The sequence below is a fragment of the Dryobates pubescens genome, chromosome 13 (assembly GCF_014839835.1).
Source record: "Dryobates pubescens isolate bDryPub1 chromosome 13, bDryPub1.pri, whole genome shotgun sequence".
Lineage (NCBI taxonomy): Eukaryota > Metazoa > Chordata > Aves > Piciformes > Picidae > Dryobates > Dryobates pubescens.
The window spans coordinates 31133008-31152057 of NC_071624.1; the positions used below are offsets into that span (position 1 = coordinate 31133008).

Genomic DNA, 19050 nt, shown 5'->3' on the forward strand with positions numbered 1-19050 from the left:
TAGTTACTAAGAGCTTAGGGGGGCAAAATTCTTGTTGGAGAAGGTACAGTGTCTTCTACCCACTGATTAAATGCAGCTTAGCACAGGATTCCAGAAGAGTCTCTCTCCTGTTGGGCACTGAGAAGGCATTTTGTACAGGTAATCCCAGGCTCACATTCCTTCATCCTTTCTGCAGTACTGTCCCACACTCACAACTCAACCCCCTCAAGACAATGGCTTAAAAATGGCTTTGCTCTAAGGGAGTTTTCCTGTGATGGAAGGGAAAGCAGTCATACCTGTCCATTAAAGCCAGCCCCATCAGTGGATTGGAGAAATTCATTGTAAACTTGATTGGCTTTGCTGATCACCATGGCAACTGCATCCTGGTACTGAGGGGATGAAACAGCCAGCAAGGGCAAGGCAGCCAGTGGGATGTGGTCTTCACTGCTGCTGAGACAGCTCTCATCGTAGCTGTAGGGATTTAAGCTAGAGAAGGAGATGCTGCCATCAGGAAAGGCACCAAGGAGCAGCACACAGCAGCACAGGATAAAGAGTTGTTAACACAAATGGGCTGGGCTAGAACAGTGGCACAACACAGCAAGGGGCATTCCCTCACAGAACCCAGCTGCTCAGAAAAACATCATCAAAGAGTTGCTGATGTATGTGAATGAGACCAGGCCAGAAGGCACTCCTGTGCTTCAACACACTCGGGGCAGTTTTGCTACACACAAGACAGACATAACTCAAACAGCAGCTTTTAACAGATTGTTTGGGGGTTTGGTTTGTTTGTTTTTGTCCCTGTAACAACTTCCTACATCAAAGAACAGAATCCAGTCATCACAATGCAGTACTGTGTCCTACTGTGACCCTTCAGGTATTGGAAGCTCTAAGGTCCCCCTGGAGTCTTTTCTTCTCCAGGCTGAACACCCCCAGCTCCCTCAGCCTGTCCTCACAGCAGAGCTGCTCCAGCCCTTGGATCGTCTTTGTGGCCTCCTCTGGACCCACACCAGCAGCTCTGTGTCCTTCTTATGCTGGGGACACCAGAACTGGAGGCAGGATTGGAGGTGAGGTCTGAGCAGAGTGCAGTCAAGGGGCAGAACCCTCTCTCTTGCCCTGCTGCCCGCAGCTGCCTGCTGGGCTGCATGAGGGCACTGCTGGGGAGCTTCTCCTCGACCAGTACAGCCAAGTCTCTGTCTTCAGAGCTATTCTCAACCCATCTGCACCCAGCCTGCTGAAGCTGAGACAAATGCTGGAGCTGAGAGAAGCACAGCTCTTGTTATCTGAATGCATTGGCAGGACACTGCAGGAGGTCCTTCCAAATCATCAGCTTGGAGATACCATACTGGCACAAAGGCTGCAGGCGGAGAGGGGAAATCACAAAGAAGAAGCTGAAGTCACTGAATGTAAAAGCCTTGCAGAGAAACTCAGCAGTGTTAGAACCTAAAGCCTCCCCAACACAGGCAGCAAGGCAGAACTGGTCATACAAGGCGGCTAAGAGGACCCCTGGCTCCCCGGGGAGAAGTGATGGATGGCACAGCAGCAGCTGCCAGCAGGGATAACCACGACTGCCCCGTGGGCATGCAGGGTGAGAGGCTATTCACCACCACCTCATTCAATTAAAGTATTGCATGAAATGGGTCAGGAAAAATGCCACACCAATAGCTTGCACTGCAAGGAGCATGCAAGGGGCTGAGCACTCCAAAACTCACCCAACAAAACATCTTCATTTCATTTGATTATTCAGATGCTTATTTTCCTACATAAAGCTTTGCTTCCTAAATGTAACTCTTTGATTTGTCCTTTTTTTTACCTCCCCTTCCTCCCCCCACCCCAGATTGCAATTACTATTCACCAGTTTGCCTAATACTGTAATTCAGGAGCTCCAGTCTGAGGTGTGACTCAATGTGTGCTCATCAAATCACATGCTATAAAAAGCTTAACAGTTGATCCACTCTGGGGTATTTTTCTCCCTGAAAAGACACAAGATGGCTCTCAAAGTCATCTTGCTGGAGCAAGAATGTGCCTCATTTTTTTAACCCTTGTTTGTCCTTAGCAACAAAGGCAAGAGAGCAGTCATGCACTGTAAATTTACACAGCTTGCTGCACAAACAGTGACTTTCTGATTTACATGAGATACAGGAAGCTGAAAGTGATAGGAGGAGGCCAAACAAAACCATCTGAGACATTTACTGGATGGAGTGACTTTGCCCTGAAGGATGCCTTAGCTCTAAACCCACTGTCTGCAAAGCAGGGAGAACTGCATAGGTGCACTGAGGGGAATCCCTCTGAAGCCAGGCCCTCTGCACACAGACCCAGCAGGATTCCAAACCTCTGCCAAGGTAAACAGAGGCTTCCACCACCTTGGCATGCACCATGCCTGCACATTCAGAAAAGGGGAGGATACATTCAAGTGAGAAAGAGAAATCTTGTGCTGCTGCTTACTCAGTCATCTGGCTCACCCTTAATGAAACATTGCAGTAATTAGAGGCACACTTCCTCCCCCACAGTTTGCTAAATGGAGTGTTTACCACGAGTTTATGCTCCACAACTGCATCCTGGACTTCTGGCAGTGCAAGCTGCTGAGATGGGAGAGCAGGCAATCAGCTCTCCTTCTGCCAGCCCCAAGCAGGTACCTCACAAGCAGCTCCCCAGAAGACCATACCACTGCAATGCCAATCTTATCTCAGTGCTGGGAATGACTCTACAGGACATCCAAACACCCTGCTTGGCTGTTTTCAGCCTGGCTAGACGTCATGTGCTGCAAGGAGAGGGAGTCAAGTACCAGGGAACAAGACTTGAGAGCTCTGTCCATTGGGGCTGCCAGCAAAGCCAAGCATCACAAAATGCAAATCAACTTACTTGGAAACGAGAGAGAATGCTGCAGAACAGATTGCTGGGCAGGGCACAAGCCGAATCAAGATGTGGCCCAAAGCGGCAGGGAAATGGTCTTGGGTCACCTTCTCAAACACAGAACTGAAGGTGTTGATGTCTGCCAGCTTGCTGCTCTGGTCCCCACCTCCAGGGTCTAAGATGTTTCCCCCATGAAGGATCAAAATTAGCACATGAGTTTTGCAGTTCTGGTTTTGAACTCCTTCCTGTGAGGAGAAAGAAGTGGTAAGAGGGCAGGAAGCATTTCTCTGGGCAGTGTTGGTGTCTTTGGGGTCAACACTCACAAGCAGTCAGCAGGGATTGCTTTATCCCCACCCCTGCTGTGGTTTTTTTATGACATCTGCCATGACTGGCTATGTGTGCATGTGTGCAGTGTTCCATTCCACTTCATCCATGTCTGAACCTGGAAGACCAAACTATGCTTTGCCAGAAAACCCAGATCACAGAATGTTAGGAGTGGGAAGGGAACTCCAGAGATCACCCAGTCCAACCCCCCCTGCCAGAGCAGGATCACCCAGGGCAGGTCACATAGGAATGCATCCAGGCTGGTTTTGGATGTCTCCAGAGGAGGAGACTCCACAGCCTTTCTGGGCAGCCTGCTCCAGGGCTCTGGCACCCTCACAGTGAAAAAGCTTTTCCCTTATGGTTTCCAGCTTGCAAGTGTCAGTGCTGAAGGGTTGGTGGAACTGACAGCTTCAAAACAGGGAGGTAAAGCTCAAGTGGGTCAGCACTGCTAAGGTCACTGTTACAAAAAGCCTCTCAGCTGGATTTGAACTGTATCCTTCACAGGAGGAGTCAAAGGGAATGAAATTAATTTGCTCCCCAGCAGTAGTTCAGCCACGACAAGAGCCTAATGAGAAGGGCATCTGCAGGCAATCAAAGACTGTCATAGTTTTCATGGGGCTGCAGGACTGGAATTCTTCAAAAATGGAAAAGTTGTCATTTCCATGGCCTGTGTGAGGCCCTTCCTCAGTGAAGGGGGAGGCACACCACCCTTTCAGGTCTTTCCTGCCTTTTAAAAGCAGCAAATCTGCTACCATCAATGCTGCTGAACCTGCTTCACAAAACCTGCAGCACCCCCACTGAAGTCCTCAGCAGACTGAAGAACTTCTCTTCAGAGAGCTGGGTCCTATTTCCACCTAAGTTACTTCAGCAATGCCTACAAAGCTGGTGATGCTGTTCAGTGACTGCATGTGCACCTGCTGAGCAAAGGCAAGGCACAAAGCAGGTTTGCAAATCCTGAATGAAATCCAAGAGCACTGCCACAGGTCTGCTCCTTGGAAATCAATCTCACCTCATTGTCCTCGTTTATTTCAATGCTGCCTTGTGCTGGGAACCTTTGCTTCCTCAAAGAGCCTCTATATAATCCACCTGAAAGGGGAAAAAAGAGACACAGCTGAGCATGTAAATATTTGGCTCTTTTACAGACATCTCTGGAGGTAAGGCTTCTGGTTTCGAGACACACCAAGCTGCTCACAGGAAACCCTGTGGATAAACAGAACAGCAAACAAGGTTTCTTGCAGCCCTCAATACTAGAGGCTCCTCTGTTCTTAACAGCAACATTTAGCATAGGACTCAGGTCCTCATACAGAGGTACACAGTGGCAGGACAGCTGCTTCTGGTCATCTGGGCCTTTCTGGAGCAGCAGATGTTTTGCACCATCTCTGCTCATCCCCCCATACACACAGATCTTAGATGCTCTGGTATGCCTTAAGTGGCACTGAACACCTATTGATTGGTTCTCCAAAGACCACAGAATTCTGTGACTACCTGGCAAAGCTGCAGAGGTACCTGCAGTGCTCCACTACCAGGGTGCAAAGCAGGAGTAACAAACTGTAGAGGCATAATAAGGAAGAGACACTCCAGAGCACCACAGTGCCCTGCTGAGACCTTGCCACTCAGGATTGTGCATCCAGTGGACTCTTAAAAGCACAACAACGAAAGGCTGACAAGGATTAACTTCAGAGCATGACCAAAGAGACCCAAAGACCCACTTGTGACTACTTTTTAGGGCAGACTGGCTGGGCAGCAATCTGCTCTATGTGGTGGAACATTCATGACATCAGCTTTAAGACCATCAGACTGTTCACTGGCCTTTGGCAGCAACGTTCAGAAAGCATTTCTTTGCAGGGAGAGTAGTCAAACACTGGAACAGACCTCCTGGAGGGGTGGTCAGTGCTCTCAGTGTTTAAGAAGCATTTGGACAATGCCCTTAAATACATGCTTTAACTTTAGGTCAGCCCTGAAGTGGTCAGGCAGTTGGACTACATGGTCACCCAGTACCTGAAGGATGGAGAGAGATTGCTTTAAAAGGCCTGCAGTCACAGGATGAGGGACATGGTTTGAAATTAAAGAAGAGAAGATTTAGGTTAGATGTTAGGAACAAGTTCTGCACCACGAGGGTAGTGGAACATTGCAACAGCTTGCCCAGGGAGGTAGTTTGGGCCCCATCCCTGGAGATGTTCAAGGGGAGGCTGGACAGGGCTCTGGGTAACCTGATCTAGTTGAGGATGTCCCTGCTGACTGCAGATGGGGTTGGACTGGATGACCTTTAGAGGTCCCATCCAACCCAGACCATTCTATGAGTTCATGATCATTGTAGGTTCAACTGAAACTATTCTTCTCTGTTCTATGAAAGTTCTACAGGCAGCTCTGACAAGGCTTGCCCTCTGATCAACCTCCTCTGGTCTTGAAGACAAACAGGGAGATGACACAACACTATCCACTTTTCTTCCTCCCCCCTTTCCCCCATGTTTCCTCAGTCATTGAAGAGAATTGCTACAGGATCCTTCTGGTCTCTTCATGATGCAGTCTCGTTCCTACAGCTGCATGTGTTAGTTACCTAGGAAACAGCTGCAGGAAGAAATTTGATTAGCACTGTTGTCAGCTTCATTGTTACATTTATACATGAGGATCAATCACCTCCTTACAAATTAAAGGAATGTTTCACGTTCCTGTCTCCTGGAGCACTCATGAGGAGCCTGCTTCAGAGCAGATGAGCAAAGCTTTGCACACAGCAAACCGAAGCCCACTTACGCTCCAGCTTACAGAGCTCTCAGCTCAGCTCCTGGCACAAGGACTTCTCAGGTAAAGAAAGGAGAGGCAAGAAGGAAAACATCAAACTTCTGATTAGCTGCTGTCTCCAAGAGGTGTTCTGCTGTGCTTTGTTTCCAAGCACAAGGACAAGGAAGTGGCTGCTGGGCAGACAGCACTGAAGGAAGAAACTCAGAACTGCTCCTCCCGTGCTCACAAACCTCTTCAGTTATCTCTACTGTGCAATGCTCTAGCCAGAACGCTTCCTAGGATTACTTCTGTGCTGCTCCTCTGAAAATCTTGTTCTGAACTTTCAGAAAGCAGAGAGGGTGGTTTGCTTTTTCCTTAATGCATCAAATGCCAGCCTGCAGGAGTGTTCCTCGCTTCACACACACACAAATATCACAGCCGTTAGGATTCTAGGCACTGTTTTAACTGCAGTTCCTACTCTGTTGTGGCAGTAGCCCTCTGTCATAAAATCTGGCTTCCCTCAAAACTGTTTTCTCACTTTGGCTAAGAAAAAAAAGCATGACAGCAGCTTGAACTGTTAAGGGTTAGAGGAACACTGACAAGCAGATCAGCCTGGGGAAGGATGCAGTATGCTCTTCTTTCAGACACACCGATGTGCACCGTCCAGCTGGCTCCAGAGCACTGCTAAAAGATCAGGCTGCAGTCACAGAAACCTAGAATGGCTCAGGTTGGAAGGGACCTCCGAGATCAACTACTCCAACCTCCCTGCCATGGGCACAGATGCCTCTCAACTAGACTCAGCTGCTCATGGACTCATCCAGCCTGGCTTTGAACACCCCCAGGGAGGAGGCTGCCACAGCCTCCCTGGGCAGCCTGTTCCAGAGTCTCACCACCCTCACACTGAAGAGCTTCATCCTCAGCTCCAGTCTAACCCTGGTCTCCATCAGCTTCAAACCATTCCTTCTTGTCCTGTTTCTAGACACCCTCATGAAAAGTCCCTCTGCAGCCTTTCTGTAGGATCCCTTCAGGTACTGGAAGGCAGCTCCAAGATCCCCCTGGAGTCTTCTCCAGGCTGAACAACGCCAGCTCCCTCAGCCTGTCCTAATATAGTAGAGCTGCTTCATTCCTTGGATGTACCTTTAGGTACTGGGAGGCAGCACACACTGTCTTGTTCAGAAACTCTGCAGCCAGAAGCACAGTTTTAACATGCACAGAATGAGGTGAGCCAAATGTTGGGGTTTATTTTTGCTGATTTGCAGCTCCATAAGTCAGGAATGACAAGGGCTGGATCTCCAGCATTGCCCTGCCCAAAGCAGCAAACTTGCCTGCATTCCAGGCAGTCAGTCCCACAGCAAGGGAGGCAGTGGGGCCTGTGGCATTTCAAGGGATTTGCTGATCAGATTTTGGGGCTGCACAGGTTCAGCTTTGTTGTTTAAATACCAGAGACTTAAATAACTGTGAGACCTCCTCTGCCCTGATGACAATGTGAAAGCTAAGGCTGTCCAGCAGCTAAAGCCCTGTAGGAGACCAAAATGGACAGCATGACCTACTAGAGAGAATGACAGAAATTTAATTAGGCACTGAAATGGAGCTGATTACAGAGACATTATGTAGTTTACTGTTTACTGAAAGGGCTTTAATGAGGTAAAATAAAAACATGGCTTTGCTGGCCTGAACCTCTCTGATGGCACTATAAAGATTTTACAGATTTTTCCAGCTGCCATCACTGCACCAATTGCTGTGAATTGTGTCAGCCTGGAAATGACAGTAACAAAAACAAGGTGCTCAGACCCCACACAGAGTCGGGAACCAGGGGGCTGTGACAGCTGGTGATGCAGCCAGGAAAGGTCAGGGTGGTGGGGTAAGATTAAAAACTCTCTGCTCACTTGTTTTGCCTTGGGTTTTAACCAACCTGCAAGCTACAGGGTCCAGCAGACCTCTCAAATCTGGCACAAAGAGAGGAGATGGAGGAACTGGAGAAGGTGCTGAAATCTCATTCCTCAAGGCCAGCTCCTCTGTTGGCACCCAAATGAGCTGAGCAGGGGGCAGCAGTGGCTAGTTCCAAATGCTGTCCTGCTGCCCAAGTTTACAAAAGCAACCAGGTCTCCAAACATGCTGAGAGCTCTCAGAAACCCAGCCTTTGCTTGAATGCTTTCCTGGGAGCAAAACCCTTCCAATCTCAACCCAGACACAACTGCTGAGCCACTCTCTGGGTCATACCGCTGGGCAGAGCGAGTTCTTCATGCTACCCAGTGAACCCAGCCCACTGTCAGTGTGCTTCCTGCAAGCTGGCAGGCAGAATGCCCCCCAAAGGAAAGGGTGATTTCCTCTCTCCCAGCCCCATGGGAAATGATGCCACTTCTCGCCATCTGCCGTCGCTGTAATCTCAAATCAGTCATGAGAAATGTGTCCAGATGAAGGCTGCAGCACATGCTTCCTATTAACAAAGGATAAAGAATACTGGAACACAGAGCAGAGGCAGTTTTGCAAACTGTGCTGCTCAGGGGAAAATGCTGGCACACAGGACCGAGCCCAGTCCTGCCCCAGAACTCTCACACAGTGCCTGTGTTAGCTTCCACACTCATTGAGCGAGTCTTGCACACCAGATCCTGTACATGACTAATGGGAGTCAACTACTGTACACAAAGCACTGGACTAGAAGCAACACCCAGGCTTCAGTCAAGCATCTAGACTCCAAGTGTTCCTCAGCTCCAGTCCTCAGAGCAGGCCAGGTGAGCTGGGCAGAGCCTGGTTTCCACAGGGCACAGCATGTGCTGCAGAAACAGCAAACAGATGCTTCTCTGTGAACTCCATGAGGGCAACCAGCAATTGTTCTCAGAGAGAATTGTGATGAAAGAAAACACCCTAATTACACCACTCACTTCTCTAGGGCAATTTGCTCTCTTCAGCAGGCAATGCACAGAAAAGATCAACAGCACAGTGAGTCATGAATGCACTTCTGGAAGCAGGACCCCAGCAGCAGAAGAGCACTACCAGTGCCAGGCGTGGTGCTGCTTTTCATTCCTGGCTGCTGCAACACCTCTTTCACCTCCTTAAGCAGAGATGGGACAAGGAAGCCCAGAGCACAAAGCACTGAAGGTTTCTATGCTCCAAATCACAGAACCAATAAGGTTGGAAAAGACCTCAAAGATCATCAAGTCCAACCTGTCACCCAAGACCTCATGGCCACTAAACCAAGCCATGTATGAGCCATTATGCAGAGCAGCAACTTCACCCTCCAGTGCTCCAGCTCTGCCACTCCAGCCAATGCTCAGGCACTGGCTAATAGATCAGTTAATGCTACAGGCACTTCCTTGGTACATTTTCACAATCCACACTAAAAAATGAATCCATTTAGAAGAAAACTCCAAAGACTCTTGGTCCCTCCACACCCTTCTCAGCGCAGCAGCAGCCCCATGCTGGTTAACATTCCCATTCTATCTCTAGTTGTTGAACAGCCTCAGCACAAAGAAAAGGGAGAAGAGCTTCAGCTCACGTTGTTTGTCCTGGAGAAAGCCAGAAGAGGAAAATGCAGACTCTTCACCTGCAGAAGGGGAAAAAGCACAACATGAACCAAGATTGCTTCAGAGCAACACCAAGCTCTTCATTTTTTTTCCCCCTGCTCTACTGCAGTAAATATTTTGCAATTGAAAACTGTTCTCATCAAAATGCTTAGCCTGGCTGCCAGGTTTAACTCTTCATTTCAAGAAAGGCACCATAAGCAATGAAACTCCAACCAGGAATCTATTTGATCACCCACAGCATGAACCTACAAATAACTAAGAATCAGCAAGAGTTTATCTAGCAACACAAAAGAGATTCTGAATCCAAATGTTTAATAAGCAGTGGGGTTTAAGAATCTTTCTGACCTTCTATTCCCTCCCACAGTCCCCTTGTCCAAGGAAAGCTGCAGACACAAAAGGATTTTCTCAGATCTAAATACAAACCCCTGAAACACAGGGAACAGAAGAGCCTCTCATTAGTTTGTGCATAAAGGTCTCCTACAGCACTGAAGCCATTCCTGCCACAGAGTGTAAACACTTGGCCTTCATCACCCCAGCCCAGAAATGAGAGGCAATGGTCCCAGCCCACAGCCACCATCAGAGCTGGGGTGGGAACACAGGGCTCTGAATCCCTTGTCTAGATTCCTTCTTCAGAGGTCTAGGCAGAATTTACTCTTTCCCCTGGAGCCTACCAACCATCTGAGCAAACTCAAACCACGTGAGGAGATTGCACTTTCCTGCTCTCAGTCTGAACAGACAGCAGACAAGGTTGTGCTCTATGCATCTGGGAACAAAAAGCAGACTGGTCAAATGACAGGGAGCAAGGAAGCTTGTGGCCCTCCCTGAGCAGCTGAATGAAACAGTCCATGTGCTGCAACCCTCTGCCTGCTGATTTTCTGCCGTTGAGGGAAAGCTTCTCCCCAGCACCTTAAGACTACAGCTCTTGCATGTGCTGCTCCTCACCTCCTGAATTAAAAATGCTGCCACCCTGAACTCCACCAGGGGTAATGTGCAGTGAGTAACAGCAGGTTTCACTCCTCTGACGGATGCAGCAGAACAGAGTAAGAGCTCTGCCACAAGTCTCTTTTTTTGCTCCAGCTATCACAGCTGACAACTTGGCTTTTAGAGGGAATAAACCAGGAAAAGCAGCTGACAGGCGCTGCAGCATACCACACAGAAGCTGCTCCTCTCCGTTCTGTGCGCTGACACTGCAAGCAAAGGGATCACCTGACTCTTGAGGAGTGGAAAGGATATGAATGAATCACTTTCCAAACTTCACACACAGCCTCTTGCACTTCCAGTTCCTCACCAGGGCGATCCAGAGTCTCGCTCTGACAGCGAGCTTGGCTCCCGCTTGTTACCTGCTTTCCTCACAGGGAGAGCAGCTGCTGAGGCCAAGAGGATCAGCACAGCAGAACAGAGCTGTGTGCCTTAGCACCTGTGAGATACTGAGGGCACCCTTCTTCCCCACACATCTCCTCCTCTGGAGGCTTTCAAGCCCCATCTGGATGCATTCCTGTGTGACTGGCACTGGATTCTATGGTCCTGCTCTGACAGGGGGGTTGGACTCTATCTCCAGAGGTCCCTTCCAACCCCTACCACCCTGTGATCTGTGATCCTGTGACATCCAGTCTTGCAGCACTAACTACTGCAGTGCCAGCAGGCTTTATGGTATGCATGACTTCCTCTCTTCTAGCCATCTGAATTCATTTAATGACATCAACCACATTAGTGGAACAAATAAACTTCATGCTCCACTTCAGAACGTGGCTCTTGCCCCAGCAAGAATACTCTGAAATTTAACTGCCAGGCAGAAAAAACTCTTTCGTTAACAGCTCTTCCAACCTGACCTAGTGGAAAGTGTCTGTGCCCATGGCAGGGGGCTTGGAACTGGATGATCCTTGAGCTCCCTTCCAACCCTGACAATCGATTCTGTGGAATGCCACAGCAAGGTGTGAGCACAATTATGCCAGACTTGGGAAACAGGGGAGAGGAAAGGAGGTAATATACCTCCAGATGGTGTGACCCTCTGGATGGGAAGAGCAGCCAGGGAAACTCTAGGCCCAAAGAAGCAGACAAGAACACACGCTGATTTCAGCATGAGGACCGGATCTTAACACAGACTAAAAAGGGAATGTGTGGAGGCACTGCAAGGGAAGCAATACTCCTTGCAGCAAGACTCAGCTGAAAAAAACCCCATCTTAGTGGCTAGTTTAAGCTGCCTACTTTTTGCATGCATTTGCTGCTCTGTATTCTAGAACACACAGCACCACAGCATTAAATGAGAGCAGGTGCAGGACTCTGGTAACCTGCCCTGGTGTGAACTGCTACCATGAATGATTTGCAGGCATCCAGCTCACTGCTTCCCTCTGAAACCTGCTGCAAGAAGTAAATCTGTTCTCCAGAGAAGCCATCTGACATGCTTTGGAATGCTGTTGACTGTCCCCAGTTTCCATCCTCTCCTTCCACTGTTCACTCAGCGAAGCCAAATTTTCTGTTTGCCATTCTGCACATTATTAGGCAGTGGCAGATGCTACTGCCATGGATTTAACAGCAGTGTAAATATTACAGTTGGCTATGTACAAACACCCTTTAATTAATGATATGACTCTAGGAGAACATGGCAAGGAGGGGAAGATCATGTGTTAGTGCAGGGAAGGAAGAGAGCAGTTTGTTTACACAGAGCATTAACTGTGGATAAAATTAGGCGAGGCAGGCTTCACACTGCTGAGTAATTAAGCAGAGTATGACAGGGCAAATAGCAAAGCAGAGCCAGGAAGACTGCACTGAGGTCTCAGGCTTGGCATGGGAGAAATTCTGAACTCCTGGCTTTGCAAACTTCTGGGACATTTGGCCACTGCAGTTAGAGAGTCTTGTCCTGACTTTCTGGTGTGTTGGGCTCCTGTCACTTCAGTGAAAGGCTGAAAGGGACATCTGGTCTGTCAGCCAACCAGTGCAACAGATCACCCTTTCCACATCCCAGCTGCTGCCAGTAGCCCAGGGACCTCAGGGTCCCCAAACCTGCTTGCATTGTAAGAGCTTGGAAATCCACTGCTCCTCAGGTTTCCAGGGTGCTTTTGATTCAGAACAAGCAGAAAGCTAAACAGACAAGAAAAAAACTAAGCCTCTGAGCAAGAGGAGAAGTCTCTCAAAAGCAAGGCAGCCTCCTTTTAAATCAAAGGGAATGGCTGTGCTAAAACTGTGGCTGCCAGACAAACAAATGGAAGGAACAGTAGGAATGGAATGGAGAGAAGTAAGACAACACAGCCCTTAAGGAACTGAGAGCTTGGACACCTTCTTCACAGTCACAGCATCACAGAATGTTAGGGGCTGGAAGGGAACTCAAAAGATTATCCAGTCCAACCCCCCTGCCAGAGCAGGATCACCTAGGGCAGATCACACAGGAACACATCCAGGCAGGCTTTGCATATCTCCAGAGAGGGAGACTCCACAACCCCCTGAGCTGCCCCTGGGCAGTCTCCAGACAATTACTTCTTTCTGCAAAGTAGTTTTTAATCTGTTCATACTGTTCTTGATGACTCTGCTTGCAGAGGAGACACAATCCAGAGTCAGAGGGTACTAGGGAGCTCAGCAGATCAAAAATCTCTGCCCATTAACTGCAACACAGTGATAAGGACTTCCCTGAGAGACAGCAGCAGCGGCAGCTCAGCATCAAGGCTTGAATGCAAGCTGGAGAAAACAGCCAGGAAGCAGGAAAGGCTACAAAGACCACTCCATTTCAACACAGCTGCCAGTCCCACCCCGTGGCCAGCTCCACCACCTCCCTGGGCAGCCCATTCCAAGGCCTGAGAGGAATTTCTTCCTCAAATCCTAACCTGCTGAGGGTGCCTCAGTCTCACTGCCTGCTTCCCATGCAGCTGGGTTGCTGTTTGTGCTATTTGCTGTAATGAAAAGTTAATACATTTAAATGCTGCTGCCAGTTTTTCCCTGAAGACTTATTTCCACCTCTGATGAGAAAGGTTGTGCTGGTCAAGTGCTCTCAGTTGTACTTACTGAGCATCAATGATTGAATTATAATTGCCATTTATACTGTTCCTGAGGACCCTGCCTGTCTCATGCTGGAACTGTAGCATTAGTTAAGTAGAGTCCAGTGGCTCCTCTGCCATGCTCAGAGCATACTGCATCTTCTCACACATCTTCATTTGTGGAAAGAGCCCATAATTAGCTGCTTTGTCAATCAATCAATTTCTCAAAGCATGAAAAAGAACCAGCCCTTCACTTCAGGCACCTAGCAAAGCCACTGGCCTTGGAGGCTGAGTTATAACAAAGCTCTCTGCAACCAAAGCAATGAACTCTCTGCTCTCCACAAGCTGTAAGGAATCCAACTTCAAGGACAAACCCCCAAAGACTCCCTGAGTCAGCAGAGCATTATCCTCACAGCTTTCCACTGAAGAGTGAAGTACTGTGGGAAAGAAACCATGCAGGACATCCTTCTGGTTTCTCCACAAGGTTTGTAGAGAGAGAATCCAGCTGTACCTGAACTTTGATTGAATACATAGAATAAGCCAGGTTGGAAGAGACCTTCAAGGTCATCGCGTCCAACCCATCAACCAATCCAACACCACCTAAACAACTAACCCACGGCACCAAGCACCCCATCAAGTCTCCTCCTGAACACCTCCAATGATGGTGACTCCACCACCTCCCCAGGCAGCCCATTCCAATGGGCAATCACTCTCTCTGTATAGAACTTTTTCCTAACATCCAACCTGAACCTTACTGTGAGCAGCTGGGCTAAGGCTGAAACATCTTTCTCCTGTTGCACAGAGCCAGCACAGCCTTCCTTAAGTGCATGAGGTTCAACAAGGCCAAGTGCAGGGTCCTGCATCTGGGTCAGGCCAACCCCAGGCACAAATCCAGGCTGGGTGCAGAGTGGGTTGAGAGTAGCTCTGAAGAAAGGGACTTGGAGGCGTTGTGTCCCTTCCAACCCAACTAATAGCTTCAGCAGTAACATCTCCTTGTCAACTTTCAACTCATATCTAAGGCAAGCTAAACATTACCTTGGTTTTCTTCCAGCTTCCCAATTGTTTCTATCTGCTCAACAAGGTCATTTGAGTTCCACTGGCTCATGCCTATGAGAATGGCACTTTTTCCTTCCACCATCTCTTCTGTAGGAGAGAAAAGGAGAACAGAATCAAACTACAGTGATGAACAAGGGGGGGAAGAAGAGATATGGTGAGAAGTAGTAATTGAGAGAGAAATAAACACTCCTTGAGGTCCCTAATGGGAACAGAGAACAAGTTAGCATATCCAGAACACTCCAGGAAAGCTTCTTGGCTTCCTGACATGCCCTGCACTCCTTTACACTGTGAAAGGACTGGCTGAATATTTGCTTTCATTGAGCAGTCACCTGAAGTTACAGCTTAATTATTAAGTAGAAAATTAGCCAATTGTTACATGATTATTAAATCACCTTTTTTTGGGGGGGTGGGGTGGTGTTGTTTAGCATCAAGCAACATCAGTAGTCTGAATTCTGCCTTCCTGGGGGGGGGAAACCACCAAAAGGAGCTTGTTGGGGGCTTTGTGTTTGTGTTCTTGTCCTTTTGTGGGAGGTTTCTTGAAGCTGTTGATGTTGGTTTTTTACTTCAGAACGTTCAAAAGACAGAGCAGAGGGAGGACTGGACACACAAACCACTTTAAGGCTTTTCAAGCAGGTTTTTACCCCCTGTGCTATGCCAAGCTTTCCATTTTCATCCAGGGACACAGAGATGGAAAGGAATGGCACCAATGGCAGCAAGCCACACAGCAGAGAACCACCTCTGTTATTGGGATCCCATCCAAATGAATATTGGGAGGGAGGCAGGAAAAGCTGAAGGCACAAAAACACAAGCTGTAGACATTCTCTCTCTTCAAACAAACCAACCCAACCCAAACAGGCCTGGAAACTGTAGGCAAACATTTTCCTTCAATGTAACACCTGTTTCTGAGCAGGCCTCCAATCTGAGCAAGTGCTGGCCCCTCACCCCTGAGCAATTCCACTTTAAAACACTCTTAAGCAGCAAAAAACTTCCAAGTACACAGATTTGGGCTTGAGCTTTTGTTCCCATCTAAACCTTCAGCGTGCCACAGCGCCTCTGAAACACAACTTGCTTGAGAAGAATGTGACCCTCTGGGTCTAAGCAAAACATTCCCCCTCCTCTCAGGCTTGTTTGCCTCCAGCCCTCCTCGCTGAGGTGATGGCAGCAGGAGAGGTCTGAAGGACACAGAGGGTGACTGCACATCTAAAGGCAGCTGACTCACTCTAAAGCCCTGGACTCTTTCTGTGACTGTCACAGGACCTGCAGTCCTGCCTCACCCTGGGAAAGCCTTTTGTCTTTTTCCTTCCTCCTCCAGCTCTCCTTCCATCCTTTGCCTGGTCAAACTGTGAAAAGCTTCTTACTTTGTTCACACCCAGCTGGAAGTGCACATTGGTATGACATTTGATACACACAGAAAAACATTTTCAGCGATCATCATTTACCCAAGGAGAATCTGCTAGCATCAAAGCAAAAAGGAAAATCCATCTAGTAAGGCTGAAGTGTCCAGCACGGGAGCATAACCCAGTCCTGCTAGGAGCTGAGAACTTCCTGCATGCTGCATGGAAGGCAAGAAACAAAGGCAAGCTGAGCAAAAGAAAACAGTAAAATATTGCTTCTCCCTTCCTCTGTGGATTTCACTCAATTAAGTAGCCAGCCACGGCAGATGAATCAACAGTCAAAACATGTACAGCTGCTCCATCTCCAACACAGGTGCTTGATTCTCTGTTTACAAGGCTGGCAGCCAGAGATCTTTGTTTGAAGAAGTGGAGTTTGACTCCAGCTGTTTCTCAGAATGCAAAAGCAGTTCACTAATGTTGTGTTTTAATTGTGCCCACTGCTGTGCCCTCTGCCTCCTACTTAAGGCTGTTTCTGAAGTGCAAATTACACATGGGTAGATGGAGAGTCCGGGACAGGCTCCAAATTCTCCCATAAAGAAACACAGGACTCCAACTCCAGCTGCACCACACACAAAGTCCTTTCAGCTGCAAGAGTAGGAAGCTCTGATGAAGCACTGGGGATAAATAACAGAGACTGGGTGAGAAGCAGAGGTAAGAAACATAACAGGAGATGTAATACTGGAGGCAGAAGGAGGGTATCAAGCTATTTCACTTCTCCAGGAGATGAAAGCTGCAGTCTCTCTCCTGGACAGCACAAACTCCTGTGGTTTCTCTGCTACTATCTTTAATCAACTGATCATGTCAATTACTTCAGCCCACACACATGCTTTCCTCTACCAAAGATAGGAGCTCCTCCATCACCCAGAGTCTTTCTGAGCACAGAAACACCTTCTGCCTCTTGCTGGTATCTATGCTTTTCTGCACATCTATTTTCCTGATGTTTAAACACTTCACTATTCCTCAAAGGCTGTTTGGGAGAAAACAGAGATGATACTAAATGAAGAGGAGCTGCAGACTCCCTCGAGGGTAGAGAAGCCTAACAGAGGCATCTGGAGAAACTAGAGTTGGGCAATCAGCAAGTGTAGGACATTTAATTCTCCACCTGGGGTATGGGGATCACCTCCAGATGAGAGGATGAGAGGCTGGGGAGCAGCCCTGCAGAAGGACTCTGTAGGTTTGGGTTGATGGCAAATTAAGGGAGAGTCAACAGTGTCCCCTGGCAGCCAGAACCAGAGGTGACAAAGACAAGGCTGCAAAAGACATCCCTTGTGCCTTTGCAAAGGGTTTAGTACAACAAGACTTTCCATAGAAACACAGGACATCAGGGGCTGGAAGGGAGCTCAAAAGATCTTCGAGTCCTACCCCCTGCCAGAGCAGCATCACCCAGGGCAGGTCACACAGGAACACATCCAGCTGGGTTCCGAATGTCTCCGGTGAAGGAGCCTCCGCAAACTCTCTGGGCAGCCTGCTCCAGGGCTCTGTCACCTCACCCAATGGGAAGAGAACAGCATCTCTCCTTCTCTTTGTGCCTAGGTTCCTCCAATCCACATTTCAATTTGATCCAGAGAAGTTCTCTCACTAGAAGTCTGTGATCAGAGGATTAGCAGCTCCGTAGCGGATGTCATTCACGACCTATACAGAGCAGTCACTTTTTATTCCAAGCAACAATCACACAAAGGATTGCTGCTGTCATCAGAACCCTTTCAGACTGCTCCTGATACCAAAAAAACAACTAAAAATGAAGAAGTTTTTAATGAAAGCTGAATGACAACCTCCACCAACATGCTTTACACACAAAAGCTAGGAGGATCGTGGCACTCCCTCCCAAGAGATTCCAAATGTGATACACAAAAGGGTATCCATACTCTGGCCCTCTTCCTTCCAAACTCTGGGAATCATCCTGCCATAGAAGAGCTCAGAGCATTAGAAGTGGAAAAAAAATCTGGCACAGCCATTCTGATTTTTAAGTAGTTTCTCAAAAACCAACCAACCAAAAAGCAACAACAACAAAGAGGTTAAGAGAATGGAGGCAGTAGACTGGGACAGGGCTCATTTGGGATTCTCTTCTCTGTTCCAGGGGGAATGACACTCACTAAAAAGCAAGGCAGGAAACACACAGACACCTTGGCATTAAAAACATTCACAAACCATCTTCACATCTTCCTACAGTTCATGTACTTCACTGAGTGGTCTGCAGCTCTCTCACACCTGCCTTGAAATCTCTACCAAAGACCCCTCTGGATGTGTTCCTGGGCATCCTGCGCTGGATTCTCTGGTGCTGCTCTGGCAGGGGGGATGAGCTCGATGCTCTTTGGAGGTCCCTTCCAACCCCTAAGCTCCTGTGAGAGGCTTGTACTCAGCACAACAGAGTTTTGCATCTCCCTGCTGCCTTAGAGCACAAACAGCTGAGGAGTTTTCAGACCCCCCAAACTTCCACCTTAGTGCTTGAGTAGCATTCCTAAATCATCTTCAAGTTGCTCCCAGAGCATTTTAAAATGAAGTAAATTTAGTGGATCTATTTTCAGGAGAGGAAGGTGCAGCAAATTAAGAGCAGCTCTTAATTAGCAGAGAGCTGCCACAGCTCCTGTCATGAATAAGAATCCTGTGAAAGCTCACACAGAGCCTGGCTTGAAATCTCTTCCACAGACCCACTGGCTTCAGCTTTATATGAACAGAGTAACACAGAAGACAGTGCCAGAAGGCTCAATTTAAGAAGGCTAATTTACAGCCTTAATTAATGTTAGGGGTTGGAAGGGACCTCAATGATCATTGAATCCAAGCCTCCCCAGAGCAGGATCACCCAGGGCAGGTCACACAGGAGCACATCCAGGCAGGTTTTGAATGTCTCCAGAGGAGGAGACTCCACAGCGTCTCTGGGCAGCCTGCTCCAGGGCTCTGGCACCCTCACAGTGAAGAAGCTTTTCCTTCTGTTCCTGTGGAACCTCTTCTGCTCCAGCTTGCACTCACTGGGCATCCCTGAGCAGAGCCTGGCTCCAGCCCTGCACATCTTTATCCCCAGCAATGAGGGCAGCCCTCAGGCTCCTCTGCTCCAAGCCCCAGCTCCCTCAGCCTGGCCTCACAGGGAGATGTTCCACTGCCTGCAGCATCTCTGTGGCTCTGTGCTGGACTCTTTCAAGCAGTTCCCTGAGGTCCCTCTTGGACTGAAGGGCCCAGAACTGGATGCAGTGTTCCAGATACAGCCTCACCAGGGCAGAATAGAGGGGGGGAAGAACTTCTCTC

At 48.5% G+C, this 19050-nt stretch overlaps 1 protein-coding gene across 1 annotated transcript in view; it reads right to left on the bottom strand.

Moving 5' to 3' along the window:
• Positions 1-19050, bottom strand: part of PITPNM3 (PITPNM family member 3) — a 46475-nt gene that overhangs the window by 12753 nt on the left and 14672 nt on the right. Inside the window, exons 3-7 of the mRNA XM_054166222.1 lie at positions 14396-14503; positions 9368-9415; positions 4163-4239; positions 2839-3074; positions 276-465 (exon numbers count right to left, since the gene is read on the bottom strand). Coding sequence (XP_054022197.1) covers positions 276-465; positions 2839-3074; positions 4163-4239; positions 9368-9415; positions 14396-14503 — 659 coding nt within the window. The remainder of the gene's footprint in view (positions 1-275; positions 466-2838; positions 3075-4162; positions 4240-9367; positions 9416-14395; positions 14504-19050) is intronic.